Here is a 17,525-nt window from a genome sequence, read left to right on the forward strand (position 1 = left end):
ATTAAAATGTCAGTTGTAAACTTTGCCATTTGTGACGAGACTTCGTATTGATTCTCGTAACAACCAGCGATAGCAAGTACTTGTGATTGTTCTCGCGAGTAAAATTGCTTTTCTTGAAACTTCTGCACGATATGTACGATGTTTTGCACGTATTCAACGATTTCCTGAATGAAGATTTTTAAACTTGAACTTGTTTACATTATGCTGTAGTATTTGCACAATTATTTCGAAACTTTTCTTCTAGTATAAATTCAGCTTAATATTGTTGCCAATCTGCAGACGATCAGCCGGTCTAATTTACCAAGCACGTCAGAGTGGCATTGTCTGGTGGAAATTCCATCGTTTCTCCAATAAACTATTCGTATGAACGACTTCCTTGCACACGTGACGATCGGTTAGACAGTTCGAAATGTTCAGACCAAATAGTCCAAAGTGTATAAGAAGCCTTGTCATGATGGAGTGCTTCTATTCTTGCATTATCTTAAAGGTAAGAAATATTTAAGAGCCAGTAATTGATATCGTTAGCTGTGCTCGTATTCTAGAGACAGCTATGGAAGGTATTATTCTGTACTGATGTGTACTTATCTACAGATCGTGAATTAACCGCACTTCGGTAACTTCCATAGTAGATAACTTTCTGATACATTCTTTATATATAGGTTGGCAGTATGATATATTCGAAGTCACAGGACTGGAACCAGGACGGTCACCAACAATGGGCATCTGGAAAAGTATGGATTTTGCATGAATTCGGACTCCGGGAAAACGTGCGTAGATTATGCGTGAATTTGTATGTCTCTGGACTTCTTACTTGGAATGGATCGATTCCGATACTCTATACCACGGCTCTTTTCACTCGATTCCGATTGAAGTGTATTCGCGGACGACGTCTGATCGGCAGCAAGAAAATTATCAATTGCTAAATTTTTTAATAAAAACTGTTTAAAAACAAACAGTAACAAAATAACGTGATTTATAAATAGTATTTTTATTGAAATTAATATTTTTTATGCGTATATTTGTTAACGTCGGCGTATCTGCTGGTTCTATTCGCGAACGTTAGCTGCTCGGCGGCAAATAATCGCTAATTTTAATTTTATCTATATGTCAAACTTTGTGTAGTTATACATAAATAGATTCTCTTTAAATATATGTGTAAGCAAAAACATATTCTACAAACGTATTTTATAAGATACCACTTATATTATTTAAAAGCAGAAGGTAGCGGTTATGACTTATAGTTTTTAAAATACATTCATTTCAATGAATCTCTGCAAATTCCTTTGAAGTAGCGTGATATTCTTAGGCTTTTTCCCAAACAGTCAAAGTTGTAAAAAACCGACCTCGTGTACTGGTAAAGTCGTGATCTCGTACCGACAGTTCGTGCACCGCAAACCTCTCACCCTCAATATTTTGAACTGCAGTTTCCTCCATGGTAACGATCTGTTGTTATTGTTTGTTCTATCTATTTTTTCCGAATTGCATACATGCAATTACCAAAAATGACAAGGAAGGAAAGCTTCTAATAGTAATAACAATACATATAAATACTATAGAATAGAAGTACATAATATAAATAAATATTAGAATATTAGGCATAACTTTGTAAGTTTATTATCTAGGAAGTGCCAAGATAAGGATTAATAAAAAAATTATCAAAGACATAAGTAAGGTCGTTGGACTCACTGGTAGTTAATCTATAAATTACTACTGTTCTGACTCTGATTATACATAAGTTATACAACCGTAGAGCTTCATGGTACAAAAAAACAAACCTCAAGTTTAAAGTTGTTTTATTCGTTTCTCTACAAGCAGCAGAACAAAGATATTTGTTATGGTCTGCTTGGCTGCTGAAACTGTTGTTTTTCATTATTAGATTAATTAAGTAAATGATGTAAACATAGTTTGCAAATTAAAATAAAACTTGATGGAAGTACTAGATTCTTCTGAACAGTGAGTAAACTGCATCTTTTTGACACTTAAAAATTAACCTCAAACTAATTTGGTAATAAAAAAATTAAGGTGTTTATGGAAATTGACATAACCTAAGAAAATTGAAATAGTGTTGGGTCCCTAGTAGTTCTAACTATGATAATAATCTATTTAAAGTAATAATCATTTTACTTTAGCCACTTCATACTATTTGTCAACATTTCAACTTAAAATAATAAATGTATAGGATATTACTACAATAGATGTAAAAGAGAGAAAAACAAATAATAGAAATTACAACGGAAACGCCCCTGTCAGTGCGGGCTTCGGTGGTGCCCTCACACTTCTGGCAAAAAAATACATCTTCGAGATAGTGTACCTAAATTTGAGCTTATCAGGATCTTCAATCTCCTGAACGATGACAGGGATATTCTCCTCACACAACTATCTTCCAGCCTTTTGCAGAGAATATCATGATCCATCCTATGAAGTGCATTTGATAAGTCACGAGAAACTCCCAGAGCATGTTCACGATTTTCCAACAGTTTCAGCAACTCCTAAACAAAATTACTCATTGCCTGCGTTGTTTATCGATTCGGCCTAAACTCATATTGATGGGGAATTAAGATGTTATACCTATTTAAATGGTCAAGTAGTCTTTGATAAATTGTTTTTCCAAACACTTTCGACAGAGTATATAAGAGGGAAACAGGTCGGTAGTTTAGAACATTGCTTCTATCACCTTTTTTAAAAAGAGGAACAATTTTAGCAGTTTTGAAGGTATCTGAAAATATACCTGCAGACATGGATCATTATTATTTTTAACCGCCAAATATCATTAACCTTTTAGCTGTTGAAAAATATTCAAGTGTTTAAAAAGGTATATAATTTATTTGTGTTTATTTATACTTATGTTTATAATTTGCTTTTATGATATTGTTAATAATAATTAATATTGTCATTAATAAATACAATAAATAGGAAAGGACTCAGTTTATAAGCTTAGGGAACTCCAATTCTCACTTGAAATGGTTTGGCTTCAGCTTCCATGAAATTAACTGTAAGAGTTTGGTTTTTTAAAATAATAGTTTAACCAACTTGAATGTTCCGAACACATTGTAGGCGAGTGAAAAGAAAAAAAATTCATGCATAATACCTTTGAAAAGTCCATATAAATGCTACCATCTTGATTGCCACTCACTAAGGTAAATACCAGATAATTTTCATAGCAGTTGAGATGGGTGGATCTTCTTAGTCCTGAGAATCTGTGCTACTCCGGTACGTAGTTGATGTAGGTCTATTATAATAATAAATAAGTTATTATTTAAGTGTAATTAATAATTTTACCAAGTCATATACACAAGAAAATGTTAGGGCAACACTTTGTGGCTGTCTATGAATGAAATGTGTTGTAATCAGTGTTTTAATTGTCATTTAGTTGAAATATTCAGTTGAAATTAATAAATAAAACTAGTTCAAATCAAGGTTTGGGTTTGCTCACTACAATAGGAATTTCACACTGAGGATAAAACGTAACCATGCAAGTGGCAATAGTTAGTCTTCTGTTGATGCTAGTACTCGGGTAACTGTATACAAAACACTTGACATTCATGATGTTTTTAACATTAACGCATGTCTTTATAAGTATGTAGAATATTAAATTAAAGGTCAAACTAATGTGGGAAACATAGAAATAAGTAACTATTGGGCAATTAAATGTTGTCAGTCCTTATAAACTAAGACTTACGGCACATATTTATTAAACAGATTCAGCTCATAGATAATTTATAATTTTCAATACTGAAACAACAATGTATGTAATGAAGGAGGAGGAGCTCTTCTTATTGGAATATAAATTTTCTATTATTTCACAAAAGAAAACTCACAATTATCCAATAATTAGTGTATTTTTCACGAGGCCTTTCGACATCGAAGATGCCATCAAACAAAAGTTTGACCCAAACTTTTATACATATACTAATATTTATTTCATTTTATTTTAATTTTAACCATATAAATGTTGATAGTTTTACTCAGCTGATATTTGTTTTTAAATTGTTGATTCACACCTGATGATGGCATCTTCGATGTCGAAAGGCCTCGTGAAAAATACACTAATTATTGGATAATTGTGAGTTTTCTTTTGTGAAATAATAGAAAACAATGTATGTATTGTGAAATTTTATTACCGGTCCTGTATTTCCAAACTGATTTTGGATACAATATTTTTTATTGTATACTGATAGAGAGAAATGACACGTGACATACATTATCTCAGATGATTACCATTTACTAATTTGCTATAAATATTTTGTTACAGAGGTGGATAATGCTGCAAAGATGGCGGTTAAAAAAATTTCTGCCCAGAGATTTCTTCCGTTTTGTGCGTTTGTTGCTACTTTTACGATCGTCATGACCATCTTAGTGTGTTCCACCGACATGCGGAGTAGGTTCTGCATTCCAATTTGTTGTAGCATAGAAAAGTTAATACTCTGAAACAAATCATAACATTTTACCATTCTATAACTTTTGATACAGTAATATTATTTTAGATTACAGTGATTAATTAAAATGTTATGCAATTTGTAGCTCGTCGATACCATAGACTCCTCAATTTAAGTCTGGAGTCAGACTTTCAGAATGTGGCTCAAGAGGATCCCCAGCTGATAGCATTCATCCGTGAGCACCATCTGAGACCTCCTCCACGACTCCACTCAAAACGTGTTAATCTAGACGTTGAGGCTATTCCGGAAATTGGAGAACTCTTTGGATGGAAGGTAATCCTTATGTAAATAGTTTTTCAAAATTTGTATGTCGAATGGTTGAATGAATACGGGAGTGCCGATGGCCGAGCGGTCTAAGACGCTGGACTTTGAGTCTGAGTTAGAGATAGCACAGGTTCGAATCCTGTCTGTGACCGTTGCACTTTTTATCAGTACCATCGACCTTGTACTGTATCGACTCTCCCCCTTATTCTGTTTGATAAGATCCTCGCACAGGCCAGTGGCCCATGAGGACGGGCAGAATAAGGCAAAAAAGAGATCGGCTTCTCCTTTTTTTTAAAAAAAAAAAAAAAAAAAAAAAATGTTTTCAGTCAAATAATTTATGTTACTTATGATAGCTTATTTTGATTGCTGAAACATCATAATTGGAATAAATGCTTTTGTTAGGCTAAAACTTCTAAGAAGAATCACAAACCAACAAATTTTTACACAAATAAATTTTTACTTTTTTGCCTTAACACATAGAGATGTTTAAAAAAAATAACATTTTAAATGATAAAGTTTTGGAACCACTGATAACTCTTAAAAGTGAATTTGTCAGCACAAGAAATCTGAGACAGGGCATAACTAACACTCAGTTAAGAAAGTTACTTTGGAGTAGTTTTCAGAAATACAACTGATACAAAGTTGGAAGAAATTTTTCCAGATACAAAACTTAAAGATTACTACTTGTGACGTACTTTGAACACGGGCATTTATTCTCTCAGGAAACTTTGCCGATATTAGCTATGGGTGAGCTATTTTTCTTCCCAAGACTGAAGATTTTTCACATAAATTCCGTCTGCACTCAATTCAATATAAAGGCTAACATTTATTTCGTTGTTGTCTATACAAATGATTTCAAAATCCAGACATAAATTTTACTGATTTGAAGTAGACCTCTTAAGATGCCAGGACATTTTTAGTTCAAGATTGGCAGCCTTTGCACATGTTTATTCACATGGGACAGGTAATTTTGATATACCAAGCACTGGGTACTAAATGGTAAAGTCGAATTCCAATTTAGATCTAAGTAAAGACAAATTTATTACATAATATTAATATTCTTCAATTACTAATAAGAGTACTAGATCAACAGATGAAACACAAAGTTCTATAAACGGCCTTGCCTAACTTGATAATATACTGAGGAAATACAATTTTACCTCGAAGATAATTTCAAAATTTTAGATTTCCACTATTTATAAAATGTTGCAATCCAATTTACGTAAGCATTGTTTAAAAATAGATAGATAAATAAATTTTGATTTGGCATAAGAATGAAATTGAATCATACAGAAACAAAAAAATGTGCCAACCAATCTGTATTTTTAGCTTTATTTTATTTCATCTTATTTTTAGGTAAAATATTGTGGTTTCTTACAAGAAACTATTTACAAGAACCTACATGTGTATTATGTTTATTTGTCAAACGATTCATAAATGTTCAGCTGTAAGAATAAATATATTCTTTTCTATACATGCTGGAATTCTCAAGTTGTGCAGCAAACTATATAATATTCAAGTGACAAATGTTTTATCAATTGAGTTTTATGTAGCGACATAAATAGTTAGTACAAAAATGATTAGTAAAGACACTTTGTCAGTTGAGCGTGAAATCTCACTATTAACAGAGAAAGGAAACAGGATTTTTCCGGACATTTGCCATCGTTCAGTGAAACAAGAAATCAGTAACACTACGTTTCGAGATCTGCAATCTGATCTCTTCTTCAGGTAAAGAACTAACCTAATACATAATTACAAACTAGGTTAAAATAAAAAAATCTTACCAAAGCGTTGTGGCACGCCTTAGTCAGGAATCCCGTGACGATCACCATTGGCTAGACCCTCTGGTCAGTCGTAGGTGGTTAGTAGACGAGTGAAGACGTATTGTGACCTGTATTCCGTAGTTCAGTTTTAATGATTAGTGTTTTGTATAGTTTTTTATTAAGTGCATGTTTATAGAGTTAGTGAATATGACAAACAACATGTAGGTTGTGATTCCTGACTAAGGCGTGCCACAGCGCTTTGGTAAGATTTGTTTATTTTAACCTAGTTTGTAATTATGTATTAGGTTAGTTCTTTACCTGAAGAAGAGATCAGATTGCAGATCTCGAAACGTAGTGTTACTGATTTCTTGTTTCACTGAACGATGGCAAATGTCCGGAAAAATCCTGTTTCCTTCACAATCCTTCCATCGTCAAAAATAACCTTCAAACAAAGAAAAAAACAGAGAAAGGTAATGCATAGTAATGTTGAATTACAGAAGGGGGGAGTGTTTGTGGAGGGAGGGGCATATCGACACAACAGCAGTTCAGAGACTGAGTGGCTAGAGAGAGCGTTGCAGTGGCGGGGGTTGCTGATACAACCTGATCCTCAGGATTTCCGTCTGCTGTTGTCTCGCAATCGCACGCGATCCCATGCAGCTAATGTATGTCTCAGCCCTACACCAAATCCTAAACAGGTAAAATATGTTTTCAGCATTTCTTGATGTGGTGCCCTTTTGGTTCTCCATACTATCTCATGGGAGAAGGGTTCCAAAGCAGAACCATTTATGTAAGCACGCAAATTTACTGTAGTGGCACAGTGTTTCAGGGTACATGTTAATTCATTTTTTGAAAGCTTATTTTAACTACAAGCAATGCTCCAAGTCTAACACATTAGATATAATTTTTTTGTTGAAAAAAATTGTCTTTTTTTACTTTCTTACATCATTTTTTTATGTTTTGAAAATTATCTGCAAAAAATTGTTTTTGTATTTACTCTCAATTTTTGTTTTACATATATTTAACTTGTAATCAGCACATGTTTTAGTGGAAAACTATGTTACTAACAACACAATAAACGCCAAATCACATTAAATAGATTGAAGTCTCTTAAAAAAATATCTTAAGAGTAGTAAAAAAATAGTTTGAAATTAATTTACATACAGTAAGAAAAATGAACGAAAACTAACATAAATGACAGTTTATTTTTTTTGTAGTAAATTAACAATTTATTTTCCATCAAACAGAAGTTGAACCTCTAAAACATTACTTTTACGTGTCAGATGATACTTGTGTAATACTTCAGTGCTTTAGATTAAATATTCACCCGGTATAGAACTATGCTGCTATCATCAGTTATGAAATGTTACAGGTATCATTCCGAGAAGTACCAAAGAATGTTTCTGACCCTCAGTTGACCAAAGTCCACTGTTTCCCCCTCTACTCTTTACTGCTGGCTTATAACACCACGACAATTGACTTCCTCAGTCTTAAAGCTGAGAAGGCTGAACTACAGGTATGTAACATCTCCTTACAAAAATAGAATATGGAAATTTTGGGCATTGTATTCAACAATCAGTTGCTGGTTTACTGGAATGCATAAAAAATGTGTATAGGGGTGGGAAAAAAGTCTTAAGGACTTAAATAGGAAGCTCGCAACCAAATATTGCTATAATGCACAGGTCTGGAAGTGTGTTATTGCTTGCTGCGACCTTTTGAAAGATCACACCATTTTGCAACTCTACAGGTGTTACAAGACTACTAGAAGTTTCTTTTGAACACATTTTATTTCTGCATTTTAGCAGTATAAATGCTTGAAAACTCCAAATTAGTTTCCTATGTGGAATTTATTCTCAATAAAAATATAAAAATTCAGTAAATTTATATATATATATATATATATATATATCCCACTAATATTATAAATGCGAAAGTTTGAATGCTTGGATGTTTGGAGGTTTGTCCTCGAATCACGCTGAAACTGCTATACGGATTGTGCAGAAATTTGGAACAGGTATAGCTTTTGGTCTGAATTAACATTTAAGGGTGCTTTTTTCCCACCCATAACACATTCATTTCACCAAATAAAGTCGAATTAAAATTGAAAAATTAGTTTGTTTACATTCGAATGTTATGATAAGAACAAAACGTATTTTGACAGCTGTTGACATCTATAGTTCGACAAACTTTCTGAAACATCTGTTTAAATTTGAATTTTATCAATAATAAGTAAACAGTGCTTGATCAGTAGTGTAATGTAGATAGTAAATAAAACATTAATATATAAATTTTACTCCAGATTGCGCCAGTGACGAATTAAAATCATCTAATGCATTAAATACTGTTATAAAACTAACCTTAATGAACAAAGTTATGAATGTTTTCACATAAGTTACTTTAAACTGGCGGGCTTCCTTCACATTATGATTATTTATTTTTATTTGATTTATTTTTATTATTTCAACGGCATCACCATTTCAACAAGTAAGTTTCAATTTTATCTACATGCATAACAATTGACCAAAGAAACTAATTAGTAGACTAAAACAAAAACAATAGAATATGCAACCAGTAAACAAAACAATAGATACATAATGAAACAAATAGATATGAATTGTAAGATGCATAACAAGAAAGTGTAAATAGATAACAAGATAATATGATATTACATTTTAACAATGGCTAATGGAAAAACAGAGAAATGAATACTAACATGCCTCAACGATTCATTCCTTCCCTGGTTACAGTCCAAAAAACAAGTGTAACGCAAAACTTTAATAACGATTATTTTGGAAAGTTGCAAAACCTTAATAAGAATTTCCGTCTTATACCGAAAGTACATAGTAAGTAGGTAGGACTCTCCACATGTCGTAATAGGCTTTTCAGTCCTACTTATGTGTATATTTTCTTCATCAGGACAAGGTAAACTCAACTATGTCAACACGATTTTGACCAAAGTAGATTTCGGAGATCTAGATAATCGAACGTATATAAAATTTGATCGAGGCAATATGGCAAGCTAAACTGTGACATAGTAGGTAAGTGAATTTAAATGGTCTTAAGTAGGCACTATTTAACCGAAGTAGGCATCTCGGTCCTACGTAAGTATATATATATTTCTTCTTCGTCAGAACAACAAGGCAAACTTTACTATAGTACTGGAAATATCTTAGACCTGAAATATATGACAAGGACTGGAAATATACGCTTTTTGACCGAAGTAAGTTTCCGAGACCTGTGTGATCTGAGTTTTGTGTTCTCTTGATCGGGATGACAAGGCAGATTCAGCTGTGGCGTTGTGTATATAATTAATTAGAATCAGAAATGCTCCTACACGTGCCAAACATGATATAATAATTAAGTTAAACTCTGATACTATTTGCCACGAACTTAAATAATATCTACCTAAAGTATGCCTACTGATGTTATAGGACTCCCATCATATTACATCATAATTGCTTTTACTAAGTAATATAAGGACTTTGGTTCTAAGATTGCGTGCGAAGCTGCGGGTAACAGCTAGTATATATATATATATATAAATTGTATATATATAATATATATTTACAATATTAAAATGTTTAAGAATTTGATACAATAATGTATACAAAATATACTTAGCATACTTTTTACAACTTTGCAAAACATTGCAAAAATTAAAATTTTAATTTTTAATAAAAGATTGAGCATGCCTTATTTTTGTGCATAATATTCTACACATTTTGGCTATTTGGAATTTGTTTAAAGTTTTTTATAATCTTTACTATAATGGTTAAAGTAAAGATTTCGGTAAAAACAATTTTTTCCAGTTCTCATTATCCTCAAGACAACATATGATAAAATATAACACTTATAAATTATAATAACTGTTTCTAAAACTACATTACATGAGAAAAAAATGATGTGATACAATGGCTTGCAATATGCACAAAAACCGGATTCCATCTAAGGCCCGGCCTCCACTTGCGATTTGTTGTCGCGCGATTGTTTTGTCGCAGTCGCAAAACTTAATTGAGGTGCATCCACTTGCGACAGAATCGTTGTAGATTTTGATCATGGATGACATCGAAGCAAGTGTTGTGATCGCGCTTTTTACTTCGTGCTAGACGTAAACGGCGAAAACATAATTACTGGGTTCACCCAATAACAAGTCAGCGATTACTAAAAAGGGCAGTTTCACAAGTTATTTGAAGATTTGAGTGAACATCCTATAAAATTCTTTCAGTATTACCGAATGACGAAAAAATAGTTTTGATGAACTTTTGAGAATAATTGGTCCATCAATTACATATAAAAAACACAAAATGGAGATTGTCTATACCACCAGAAGAACGGTACTATCAGTGACTTTGAGGTGAGTAATAATTACAGAAAAATCAAATTATCTTATTTGTTTATCTATTAAAAAACTCTTTATTAAATCAAAACATTTTAAAAAACACAAGTACAAATTAATAAAAATCAAATGTTATAGGAATAACTAAGGGTTAGTAGTTTAACCCATTAAAAGAGTTTACGATAAATCAAAAAGATCACTTCCACTTGCAGAGGGTGATGACAAAACACTTCCTGCAAAATCGTATGTAAAAATTCTGCATTGGCCAGTATATTTTGTGGGGATTACACAGGTTGGTTAGAATTATGTCCGTAAGCAGAATGGCTATGCTGTGGCTGTTGTGTATGTTGGGAAGAGCTGATGTAACCAGGGCGTGGATTAATGTTTCGAGCTTGCCTCATGACGTTTAAAATTTCTATCTTAGCATAATGCTTTTGCTCTTCATTTAATTTTCCTAACATTGGAACCAACATTAAAGCGAAGTGTTTATCTTCATTACCCTCGTCACTTTGTCTTGCTTTCAAAATGTTCAATAAAAGATGTCTCATATGAGTTTGCATTTTGTTTCTTACTATTTTTACGCCTTCACGCTCGGTCTGTGCATTAATGCCAAAGTGAGCATCTTGCAGTAGAATTACCTTCTTGAATGTCATCAGATGTATCATGTGGTTGCTCTGGTTCATATCCATCCGTTTCATTGAGGGAGATATTACTAATAGTTTCTCTTCCTTTTACAAAGGGAACCAAAAAACAGCAACGCATCAAAATGGATATACTTTCTTCTTTTTGTTGCTCCTTGGCCTGATGTGGTTTTTCGTTGTGCTGCAATTTCCCTCAAAAAGCAGTCCTTTAAATTCTTCCCACTTTTTTTGAACGTCTGTACCTGGAATACAAATTTAGTATTAACCCCCCTAGAATAATTAAAAATTATATTTTATTGATTTCAAAATGTAAAACCTATGCCATAACTTCATCATAACACTTTTGATATTAGTACCTCCTTATTTTCAGAATTTATTATTTTCAGGTACCTTGCCACTGGGAACAGCTTCAATTTTCGTTACACTTTGAATATTTATTGGGTGCAAGCACAATTTGGTCACATCATTAAAGATACTTGCTCAAAATTGTGGACATGTTTACAACCAATACACATGCCTACCAAAATCACAGATAGGAAGATTGGAAGGAGATAGCAAAACAATTTTACTTGCGAACGAACTTCCCAAATTGCAATTGGTTGCCATTGACGGCAAACATATAAGAATTCAGAAGCCAAATCACTCTGGATCTCTTTTTTACAATTATAAAAATTACTTTTCGATTGTGTTACTTGCTGTAGTAGACGCAGACTATTGTTTTACAGCAATCGATGTAGGATCTTACGGTAGTAACAGTGATTCAAATATTCTGAAAAACTCCGCACTAGGTGCAAAGTTGATTGATGGCAAACTGAACATCCCTCAAGCTCAAACTCTTCCTAATGACGAAAAATGGAAAACCTATGCCATTTGTTATAGTTGGAGATGAAAGCATTTGCTACATCAAGAAATATAGTGAGGCCTTATCCCAGGAAGAATTTATCCATGAAACAAAGAGTATACAACTACAGAATGTGACCGTGCTCGAAAGAATGGTGGAATGCACGTTTGGTATTTTAGCCAACAAATGGCGAATTTTCCATCGGCCATTGAATGTCCCAAACGAACTTAGCGGATGACATTATTAAATCATCCTGCGTTCTCAACCAACTTTGTAAGAAGAAAAGATGGTATTCGAGTTGAAGATGAATGCTTATGAGTGTCCGCTGGTATGTATACAACAAGTCGGTGTACGGGGTACCTCTTCAGGTATCGAAGCAAGAGACTACTTGGCAGATTACTTCATTTCACCTCAAGGCTCATTACCTTGGCAATACGACCATGTTTTAAATCAATAAGAAGAAGTTGGCATAAATAATACATGGAAGTGATTTACAGAAGAAACCTCTGTTTAAAAAATTGTTTAATACATGTTAAGAGTAACTAAAGTTTAATAATTTCATTATTAATCATTTATACAACCATATCTTGTTAGCCAAAACTACATTTTGGTTTAAATAAATTGCTAATAAAAACTATGAACGATGTTTTATTTACAGAAACCTATTAGGTAGACCCTATTAAAATGAAAATATTGAAAAAATGTTTCTTGTGAAATAATAATAAAAAATTAAACAAAAACTGTTGGGAATAAATTAAAAAAGCATACAATATTTTAATAGACGATAATATAATAGATTTATAAGATAATACAATATCAAAGACGAAAATAAATTGATAATCGGGAACATATAGAACTGCAATGAATCCGATAAGATATAAATTATAAGTTAGTGTAGGCTACATTTTTTAGATATCCTGTAGGTGGTATTTTTAGCCAATTAATGCTATCATATTTAAATCACTCACCTTTATGTTTCTTTTCTTTTGATGTAAGGTACATTCCAGTTTTCTATCACTTTACCCACACCTTCAGTCCACAGTTTTTCTTTTATATTTCGGTCACTGTACTCTTTTAATTGTTTATTATAAAGAGCCCGGTCTCTTTTCTACTTCACTAATTAGCAAATCAGTATCAATGACTGATAATACTAATTTACTAGTAGAGGTTTCACTGTCAGACATATTTATTTTAGTTAACAAACAGCCACCGCTCGACAGTACTCAGTCAAAAATGCGACTAAATAATCGCCAGTGGATGCATGTCGATGCCTGTCCGTGTGACTCATTTTATTTCCGCGACAGTCGCGGTCGCGGTCAAAATAGGTCCAGTTGCGTTTTTTTAAATCGCAGTCGCATTTCTGTCGCATGTGGATGCGCCTGCCATTTAAAAACAATAGGTTCTATTTTTGCGACTAAAAACAATCGCGCGACAACAAATCGCAAGTGGAGGCCGGGCCTAAGAGATTTAGCATGGCTGCAGTGCTAGGGTTAATCAAAATGTCTTCTGACTTAAACAACTAGAACATAAGTATTAAAATATTGTAAAAAAGATAAACAATACTACAATATTTTAAGAAATTGTGTAAACATGTTTCCAAACCTTAAACATGATTTAAATGTTTTTAATTTCCGTTCGAAAAAACACTCATGCATTTGAATCAGTAATAAGAAATTTAGTTAGATATGAGATCAAATATTGTTACTAGGTGACCATCATGATCCAGTAACAGTGTCTTTATGCTCTCAACTTGTCTGTGAAAGTGTACTGTGCATGGTACATTCATATTGAAACACATGACAACTTTCAGAATGTACCGCAAGTGCTCTTGTATTCTATGTTGTTATAACTTTTGGTACAGGATATGAGGAATAAATCTCGATAACTTAAGCTAACTATTTTTTTGCTCAGGTGTTGAAGACTCTGCCATTCTCACGAGTACGTATCAAGGTGATCAGCGTGTTGAACCCTCCAGACGATAAGCAGTACGGGAACTCTCTACTTGTCCGCTTGATGCGGCTGCTCTCTGTGCACGGGTACAAGCTCAACCGGTACGCCAGCATCAACAACCGCTGGGTCTTTGTGTGTTCTCGAGGATACTCCGGTTGTTCGGCCCTCCGAGTCAACCAATAACGGACCAAGTGTATGCCTTCAAGTATCAGACTGTTGTACCCGGAGACAGTTTCATCATTGGAATTCGTCTTTGACAGCAATTCATCTTCCAGATGCTGTCCAAAGCACCACAAACAACTGATTATCTTCTTGTCATTATCGTACTTCCAAATTTGAAGTTTTGAATGGGTTCTTCACATACTTATTTCTTCAAAATAACACTGCGCTCACCCTCACCTCTTTATTTTCCTCTTTCTTTTGCTTACTCTTTTCTCTTCGTTCATCTTCCACTGTCTTAAAACATCCTGTGAAGAAAAATTGTTTCACCCTTTGACTTAACCACTGAGAAAAGGTTAACCATAAAAGGACAATTTTGAATAGTATAGACTTTTTATAGAAGGTAAAGACACAACATTTGCAATTAAGAAGTCCATAAGGACATTAAAGGTCCCATCAAATCGATATGGATTGCTTGTAGTATGTACCATTTTAAGCAAATTTCATGATTAAAAGAGCTACAAACTAATAAATAAGGCAATCTAGAAATGATACGTTAGATTATTTGAGATTGAGAAAAATTACGCAGCAGAAAGACATAAGAGTAGCTTATGAATAGCTTATCAAGAGCCAAGGATTGAGTAGAATCTGTTACAAACCATATAGATTTTTTTAATAGGTTGGTAAGTCGCAAAAACAGGGCTGCCATTGTGGAAGTTCAGGCTTGCCATGTTAGGGTTAAATCCACTTCTCCAACTTAAATAATCTCAAAAGAAGATGTTGCAAATATTATTGTTTATTGATTTTAGTGTTTAGTTTAATTGAAAGGTTCCGCGAGTTTGTGTAAGAATATTTAGGAACAGTGAGCGAAAAGCAGCAATTTCTGCCTTGTAAAATATTTAAATCGTGTAAAGTAGCAACAAAATGTTTGCTGACGTATTGTCGACACATGTGTTCCCAGAAAATACTGTGGTTCACTTAATCATTTAAACTCAAAGCTACCACTGGTGTTCAAGCAAAAGCGTAAACCTGCTAATTTAATCTATAAATTTATATAACAGTATATAATGTTAAAAAGGATGATAAATAATTTTAGTCTATTAAACAAGATTTAACTTAGAAAAAAAGGTATTTTATATTATCTCATAAAAAGAGTGTTTTTTTCAGGAAGGTAGTCAAGAGTTGTTTATCAATATTAATTGGTCCTTTTGTGCTTTAATTAAGCAATATTGTGCTCTATGTATATATTAAATTTGTGTTTAAACACAAATGCGGTTTTGTTGTGAACACTTTGCTGTAAAGTGAAGTGGAATTTTAAGGGAAAGATTATTATAAAATTTATAGTATAAGTACAGTGAGTTAAGAACTGGTAAAGTAGAATAGGAATACACACGTAAATATCATGTTTAGATTATTCCATGAACTCTGGAATGTAGTGATAATAGCATAAACTCATCCTTATTTTGTTCACCAACTGTGAAAAGCATTTTAAATGCTTTGCTTCCAGCATGTTTCCTTTCTTCTGTGTTCTTTATTTGAAATAACCTATAGTTAATTTGTGGTCAGATTATAGACATAATCTGTTTGAATAAGGTTGTGTATACAGTTATTGATTCGTGTTAATAAGACTGAAACAATATTTAATTAACCTTTTTATTCGCTAAGAGTTATATTAATAATTTTTTCATTTTCTAAAAATTACTAACTGTATCATCTAGTACAATATGAACAAGATTTAATCTTACTTAATGCTGTTAAAAAATTATTAAAAAAAAACATTAGCTTTGTGTACATTATTACTCATTATCCAAACAATTTACTTCATTATAAAATAATTTTAAAAATTAAACGATTTAGTAACTATTGAATAGTAATTTTATATGCATATTTAAATGTATAGTACAACACTATTTTTTTTTGTGTTTTGGGTTTTTTTTTGCACACAGTGATTGTGTAAGTTTTTAAAATTAAATTTTACCAAAGATTTACAATCATGACAAGTATTTATTAGTATTTTTACTTTTATATTATAATTATTTATGTAAAAAAGTAAGTAGAAATTATGGTAGCTAGCTATACTTAAAACTTTTTTGTATTTGATATGTTAATCTTTTGTACAAAAAAGTAAGTAAGCATGCAGTATTGTTAACTATAGGTAGATAATTAAATTGATTATACAATTGGTTAGTTTAAAAAATGTATGATGAATATACTCAACTTGTTCTAATGACATTGTATGTATACAAATTTCAAGGCCCTTTGTATACTTGTACTTTGTTTAGTATACAGATGGTTTATCTCAAAACTGGCTATGTTCGGTGTGCATATAAATTATGAAGCAAACTAACTTTGTATTTTGAAGTTATTTAAGTTGTATGGGAGGGGGAAGTGTAGTTAAAATTTGTTCAATCCTTTGAATGGTGGGTTTTTTCTTTGTAAGAGTGCCCTAAAAAGTGAGTTTTATTATTTTGAGATTTTATACGTGTTTTTGGGTTTACTGCAGGAGAAGCAATATAAAAAAAACACAACAATTTAACATTTTTGTGTATTTATACAGAAATTGTTATAATTATGCACAAATGTTATTCTATTTACAACATATTAATATAGAATAAACTATTGTCAGTATTTTCTTATAAACATAGTAAGGTCAACTGGCAACGTGAAAGTGACTTACAACATATATAAGATACAACAGAACTGCACACAAACAAATAGAATCAGCCGATTACTTGGAACACTGTCTGAACATCATCAAACAGCGGTAAATCAGAATTAAAAAGAAATGAACAAAAGAGTAACTGTGACCTAGTGGAAACAACGGAAATTACTTGAAAGTGGTTCTTATCTATTCCACTAGATCGCATATGTATTGATGCGAGAGATTATTCATCACAAAACCTTATTGTGAAAACTGTTTAATCCCATATCACATCCCGCATGGATATTGGAATTACAACAGGTGGCACGTAGTGCACTCCCGAATTTGTTGCAGGTTTACTAGTCAAAGGGTTAAAATTAAAAATTTCCAAAATGTTTTTTGACTACTCATGCTTTATGATATCTCATTACTTAACCCTGCATCGGGCGCTAAACGGAGTTTTCCTCCGTGTATTTTTTATTATTAAAAATAGTATT

The 17,525-nt window shown here is 32.5% G+C and overlaps 1 protein-coding gene across 1 annotated transcript; it reads left to right on the top strand.

Annotated features, from left to right (window-relative positions):
- Positions 1-1,830: 1,830 nt before the first annotated feature.
- On the top strand, positions 1,831-16,617 carry LOC124358922 (protein Star-like). Its single transcript, XM_046811182.1, has 6 exons — positions 1,831-1,953; positions 4,253-4,378; positions 4,522-4,709; positions 6,961-7,158; positions 7,833-7,976; positions 14,190-16,617. Exons 2-6 carry the CDS (start codon positions 4,273-4,275, stop codon positions 14,409-14,411), a joined length of 858 nt encoding a protein of 285 aa, XP_046667138.1. The 5' UTR covers positions 1,831-1,953; positions 4,253-4,272; the 3' UTR covers positions 14,412-16,617.
- Positions 16,618-17,525: the final 908 nt, after the last annotated feature.

This window comes from Homalodisca vitripennis, chromosome 4 (genome assembly GCF_021130785.1).
Source record: "Homalodisca vitripennis isolate AUS2020 chromosome 4, UT_GWSS_2.1, whole genome shotgun sequence".
NCBI lineage: Eukaryota > Metazoa > Arthropoda > Insecta > Hemiptera > Cicadellidae > Homalodisca > Homalodisca vitripennis.

Bases quoted from the DNA above. Each gene is read 5' to 3' on its own strand.
- LOC124358922 (XM_046811182.1), top strand. From the start codon at position 4,273: ATGGCGGTTAAAAAAATTTCTGCCCAGAGATTTCTTCCGTTTTGTGCG. The intron at 4,379-4,521 runs GTAGGTTCTGCA...TGCAATTTGTAG, and splicing joins GTGTTCCACCGACATGCGGA to CTCGTCGATACCATAGACTC. The intron at 4,710-6,960 runs GTAATCCTTATG...GTTGAATTACAG, and splicing joins GAGAACTCTTTGGATGGAAG to AAGGGGGGAGTGTTTGTGGA.